General features: G+C 48.6%; 1 protein-coding gene across 1 annotated transcript; it reads left to right on the forward strand.

Annotated features, from left to right (window-relative positions):
- Positions 1-267: 267 nt before the first annotated feature.
- Positions 268-1,218, forward strand: LOC109247946 (olfactory receptor 7C1-like). Its single transcript, XM_019417220.2, has one exon. The coding sequence runs from the start codon at positions 268-270 to the stop codon at positions 1,216-1,218; it is 951 nt and encodes a 316-aa protein (XP_019272765.1).
- Positions 1,219-6,319: the final 5,101 nt, after the last annotated feature.

Here is a 6,319-nt window from a genome sequence, read left to right on the forward strand (position 1 = left end):
GTGTCAGTACAGCTGAACAACTTGAGGTCAGCTTTGAGTGCAAAGTCAGTTTTCGCGGGTAGGTTACCCAGCTGGTGGTGGCAATGCAGGGGAATTTGGCGGCCTTTGGAAGGCCCAAATTGACAAGCAAAAAAGAAGAGACCACTGAGTAAATAATTCTGTCCTCAATATCGGATTCAAGGTAAAGGTGATTATGTTTCTGAGATGCCTGTTGGTTACCGATTTAGTCTTGAAGGCTTCTTGTGTTCTTAGCAGACACTCCTTTAGATGGAGCCAAGAAACCACTCAAGGCTTCCAGTGTTTCTCCTCTTGGGACTTTCTGAGAAGCCAGAGATTCAGTCTGTTCTCTTTGGGCTGTTCCTGTCTTTGTACCTGGTCACTGTCTTTGGAAACCTGCTCATCATCCTGGCCATCATCTCACACTCCCACCTCCACACGCCCATGTACTTCTTCCTGGCCAACCTGTCCTTCTCGGACATCTGCTTCACCTCCACCACCGTCCCGAAGATGCTGCTGAACATCCAGACGCAGAGCAAAGTGATTACCTACGCAGGCTGCATCGCGCAGATGTATTTCTTCACGGTTTTTGGACTTTTGGACAATTTACTCCTGACTGCAATGGCCTATGACCGCTTTGTGGCCGTCTGTCACCCCCTGCACTACACGGTCATCATGAACCCTCGGCTTTGTGCCCAGTTACTCGCCCTGACCTGGCTCATCAGCACTTTGGGGGCCCTTCCTGAGAGTTTAACCATGCTGCGGCTCTCTTTCTGCGCAGTGATTGAAATCCCGCACTATTTCTGTGAACTCCCTGAGGTCCTGCAGCTCGCCTGCTCTGACACCTTCATCAATAATGTTGTATTATATATTGTGACAGGCATGATGGGCTTTGTTCCTCTCGCTGGGATCCTTTTCTCTTATTCCCGAATTGTCTCTTCTGTGCTGAGGATCTCAACAGCGGGGGGAAAGTACAAAGCTTTCTCCACCTGCGGGTCTCACCTCTCAGTGGTGTCCTTGTTCTATGGCACATGCCTGGGGGTCTACCTCAGTTCCACCTGGACACGTGCCTCCCAGACAGGGGCGTTCGCCTCAGTCCTGTACACCGTGGTCACTCCCATGATGAACCCCTTCATCTACAGCCTGAGGAACAGGGACATGAAGAGGGCCCTGAGAAAGCTTCTCTGTAGCATGTTGTCCCCCCAGGGGCAACAACAATGACCCTGTGCCGGGACAAATGTGATCAAGGGCAACGGAACAGAGCGCTTAACAGTGAGGACTCTAGAATTTCCCTGACTGGGTTTAAAGGCTGGTACCACCCTTCAACAGATGGTGAGCTTGAGAAAAATGCTCAACCTCCCTGTGCCTCAATTTCTCCATGGACCTATAACAGTGCATGCCTCATAAGGGTGACAGAAGGATTAAATAGAATAATTTCTATTATTCAGCACAGGGAATGCTAGAGGCAAGTCCTAAGCAAACGTCAGCTCATTTTTTTATGATGCTTCAGCTTTTTGTTCCCGTACCATTAAGCTGGTTTCTCTTCCTGTGCACTGTCCTCCATTATGGCTAAGTCATAAATCTCAGTGTCCCCAGGAAGAAAGAGACTTTGATGTAGGGCAGAATTTCTCAACTTTGGCGTTATTGATATTTGGGGCTGGATCATTCCTTGCTGTGGGGCTGTCCCGTGTATTGTAGGATGTTTAGCGGTATCTCAGGCCTCTAAACACTAGGTGCCAGGAACATTGCCAGCCAAGTTGCAACAATTAAAAACGTCTCCAAATGCCCCACAGACGCCAAATCACCCCCACTTGAGAACCACAGGGGAGTGTCTTGCAAAGAGGAAGAGAACCTACGAAAAATCCCAAGGGCGTGTGCTGAAGGATGAAAAGGAATAAATGGGGGATTATATCTCTCACCTCTTGTTTGGGAATCTTGGGAATTAAGGTCACATTGTTCGGTCCTGCATAAAGTGGGATGGCTCTAGCAGAGGTGGACGGTCTATGCAGTGTGATCAACCTAAGAGGGACACCGGGTTTCAATCGCAGCCTCCTTGGCTCCTATGGGACTCCATGGGTCCCACAGAAGGGTCACAAGGTTCCCAAGGGCCCAAAGAGAGACAAAGAAGACTGAGCTGAACATCTTCAGGTTGGAAGCTAGCCCCTGGGATGAGAGATCAGATAATTCCACCCAGTGTCTGCTGTGGACAGCCATGGGATAGATGGACGACTCATGAGGATTAAAGTTCAGCAGGGCTGAAAGGGGCTAAGTAAGTTGGGGCTGGGTCAGCAGGAGAGGACCACAGAGGTGGTCCACACCAAGAGAGCAAAGCAAAGGTTTATTCACCCTGATGCGGGCAGAGGCTACCATGAGATGCCCCGTGAAGGCTGCCATGGCCAACGGTAGTCAACTCAGGTGGCAGGTTCAGTGACTTTCATTTTGTTACTATCATTATAATTATTGTGTGGCGGTGAACTGACATCCAGAGGGATCATACATTTTTTTACTGTGGTCAAATAAACACAGTATAAAATTTATTATTTTGATCCGTTTAAAGCGTTTAATCAAGGGCATTAAATATACTTACGGTATTGTGCTACCATCACCCACTGTGTAGTTTCAGGACATTTTCATCACCCCAAGGGAGACCCTTCAGCAGCCACTCCCCATTTCCTTCCCCCTCCAGTCCTCGGAAACCACCAATCTGCTTTCTGTCTCTATGATTTGCCTGTTCTGGATATTTCATGTAAGTGGAATCATCCAGTATATGACTTTTGCGTCTGGATTCTCTCACTCAGCATAATGTTGTCAAGTTCATCCACGTTGTAGTGTGAGTCAGTGCTTTGTCATTTTCATGGCTGATGAACAGGTAAACTAAATGTGCTGTGTTCATACGATGGGACGAGACTTTCATATACCAGAGAAAACTCTGTTCTATTCCCTCAAAGCAGGGGATGACCTTGACAATGATCTGTTTGTTTTTATTCCCTTTAACCAATCACTCCTCAAAGACTTTTTTGTGGACTGCCCCCCTGTGGTCCAAGCAGTTCTGATCTCAGTCTCTTTTCCGTTTTGACATCCATCATTCTCATAATTATGTTTGCAGCAAGAGGCTCATGGGAGCTAACTTCAGGACAGTCTCTAGGGACCCCCACCACCAGATATTCTCACACACACACACACACACACACACACACCTCCCCATGGGCTCTCTTCCCACACTGACTAGGGCTGGCCTTTGAAACCCATAGGATATGACAGAAATGTAAGCCTTCCAAGGCTTACAAATGACACTGAAGCTTCGCCCTTCACTCTCCCCCTCATTGCCGTTCTCTGAGGGAAGCTGGTGGCTACGTTGTGAGGACACTCAATCCGCCCATGTGTGGAAAAGGGCACACAGTCAGGGACCGAGGCCTCCTGCAAACAGCTGGAAGCAGACCCTCCAGCCCACGCCGGGCTTTCCGATGTTGGCACACCAACCAACATTCGACCCACGAGGCCATGACAGACCTCGGACCAGAACTTCAGTGAAACCGTTCCCGGACACCTGACACAAAGAACCGATGTTGACCATTGAACGTTGATTGGCGTTTTAAGCCGCTTACTTTGGGGGATCGTTCCATGCATCAACAGAAAGGGAACCTCCACAATCTCAGATAATCACACGGGATTCTCAAAAACCTTTCTCTCCCATGATTAACACATCACCTTCTTCCGAATTAGCTCCAGAACGTGTAAGAGATGTTCGGTACCCAGGATGGAAGTACCACCTGGGGAGTCTGCTCAGATGCTGTGGCTGAGAAGAGGGATGGGGCCGACTCTGTCGTGTCCGCCCTCACCCCCTCTGGCTCACTCCCTACCCCCCTGTCACGCCTGCAACGGTGCACACCTTCATGTCAGCCAAGTCCTCTTGTGGTGTCTTGTCCATCAGCGGGTGTAGAGCTGATCCTCCCAAAAATGGAGGACACACCCCAAAACAATTATAAATAAACGTGCTGACTTTACGCAGCCCGGGATGGAAAGAACTTTGCTCTCAAGTGGGAGAACTCCCACATAATTCCCCCAATATGCAACAGAGCAAAGCAATCCCTGGCTAGAATACTGCCTTCTTCCATAGAGTATTAGAGAAAGGCCTGGACTGAGTCTCCAAAATGAAAAAGTAAACATCTGTAAATTCATCGCAGGATGTGTTTTGTAACATTGTCGCACATCGTTCCTCAGATTCTGACTAAACACTTATCCATAAGGAATAACTTCCCCTTCCCCCTCCAGATGCTCCCCACTCTCCCACTCTATGTCACTAACTGCAGTAGCATCATATTTGTGCCTCAGTTACCTTGCGTCTGCAACGGTTGTTCTTAAATTACAATACTCAAGACTGAAATCCATATTTCAGACGTGAGACGGTAAGAGTATACTCTAAGTTACCCAGGGGGGCTCCTGGCCGGCTCAGTCGGTGGGGCGTGCAACTCTTGTGAGTTCAAGCCCCACCTTGGGTGAAGAGATTACTTAAAAATAAAATAGGGGTGCCTGGGTGGCTCAGTCAGTTAAGCGTCCAACCTCGGCTCAGGTCATGATCTCGAAATTCGTGGGTTTGAGCCCTGCATCAGGCTCTGTGCTGACAGCTCAGAGCCTGGAGCCTACTTTGGATTCTGTGTCTCCCCCTCTCTCTCTCTGCCCCTCCCCCACTCATGCTCTGTCTCTCTCTGTCTCTCAAAAATAAATAAATATTTTTTAAAAAGATTAAAAACATAATAAAATATTTAACCCTTCATCTTCCTTGTTCCTGCCTGGAATATGGTTGTGATTGTTGGAGCTCCAGTCGCCGTCTGTGACATAAAGTGACTTTAAGTTTAGGAAGCCCAGGTTTGAACAGCAGGTATGTTCTAGAGCCAAAAACTGGACTCTTGATTCTAAAACCTATACTCTTCACCCTTTACAACCCTTTCCTCAATACACACACACACACACACACACACACACACACACACACACAGCTGAGACAGAAAACAAGGGAGGCTTTGGTGTTTCATAGAGCTTCTCGCGTTAAGAAGGCCCTTTTGAGTGCAGAGAAAGTTCTTGCCGTGTGAGCTCAGCCCCAGGCACAGGGAGTAGATAGTCCAGATGATAGCAATGCTTATTTTACTGATGGTTCCAAAACCAAATTCCCAATTCTTCTCTGTGATTGCAACCAGCAAAATGTAAATAGAAAAAAATAAACGGGGAGAAATGAGCAGACTGAGCCATGAGCCACCAGGAGAAATCAGCGGAGGAAACTTGCTTTGTTGGCATTTCTTTCATTTGGCCAACAGCGTGGCAAAGTGAAATCCCCAGTGCTCTGCTTCTGCTGTGTGTGGTCCCCCGTGGGCCTCAGCCTCCATCTTATTGTCACATCAGCTAAATCCAAAGTGAAAACGCAGAGCATCTCACTCTGGCATGTCATCTGGACTCGGGACAGTCTGCTCGGGACGCTGAGTCCATAAAGTGAGACACTGATCAGGAGAGACGCGTGGTGGTCGCCTTGATGGTCTGTATCTGGTGGACATCACATGCCTGCAGGGGAGGACACAGATAAGGTCCCTCAGAGAGCAGCCCCCAAGGTGGACTCCAAGGCGAGCCTCGTAGCGGGCATCAGGTCCGTGGCCAAAGTCAGCAAGGGGATGCGTTTTCTCCTCTAGCACCTCTTCCCCATCTTGCTATTATCTCAGAGCCCCATGTTGCCTCCTCTTTGCAAACACGCTCTAAGTCCAATGGAAGCGGACGTGAAGCACTGACAAACCAAAGAAAAGAAAAGATTAAATGTAAAAGATTCGGTGCGTTGTCTCTGGAGCTGCCAGACTTCTTGGGCGTGCAAAAGAGGCACGGCTGTGATTTTCTTTTGATTGCACTGTCCTGCCACCTAGAAGGCAGCAACATGGAAAACCATCAGACGGGCGGCAGGGATCGTGGTGAGATCCAGGAAAAGTGAGACGGTGTCACACGCACGGGCTCCCCTTCCCAATCTCTGCCCAGGAGATGTCTGTTACAGGGGGCAAGTCTCCTCAAGCAATCAAGCCCACGTCTCCAATCTGCGAGTTTCTGAGCAGGACAGAGAGTCTGGCCCAGGGAAGCCTTCGGGCCCTGGCACTATGGAAAGATCTAGAGCACCGGCCATCCAGCGATATCTGCCCTGATCCTGCCTGCCTGCCTTCTGTCCTTTATTATTACCATTGAGTTTCTCATTTTGAGATCTAAAATAAAATAATATAAAAACTTTTTAAAAATTTGTCTGGGACAAATTCTTGGGTAACATAACCTGTAGCTGCCGGTGTTTTTAGCAGAA

Source organism: Panthera pardus, unplaced genomic scaffold (genome assembly GCF_024362965.1).
Source record: "Panthera pardus isolate Hobbes unplaced genomic scaffold, ASM2436296v1 HiC_scaffold_8, whole genome shotgun sequence".
Taxonomy (NCBI): domain Eukaryota; kingdom Metazoa; phylum Chordata; class Mammalia; order Carnivora; family Felidae; genus Panthera; species Panthera pardus.

Bases quoted from the DNA above. Each gene is read 5' to 3' on its own strand.
- LOC109247946 (XM_019417220.2), top strand. From the start codon at position 268: ATGGAGCCAAGAAACCACTCAAGGCTTCCAGTGTTTCTCCTCTTGGGA.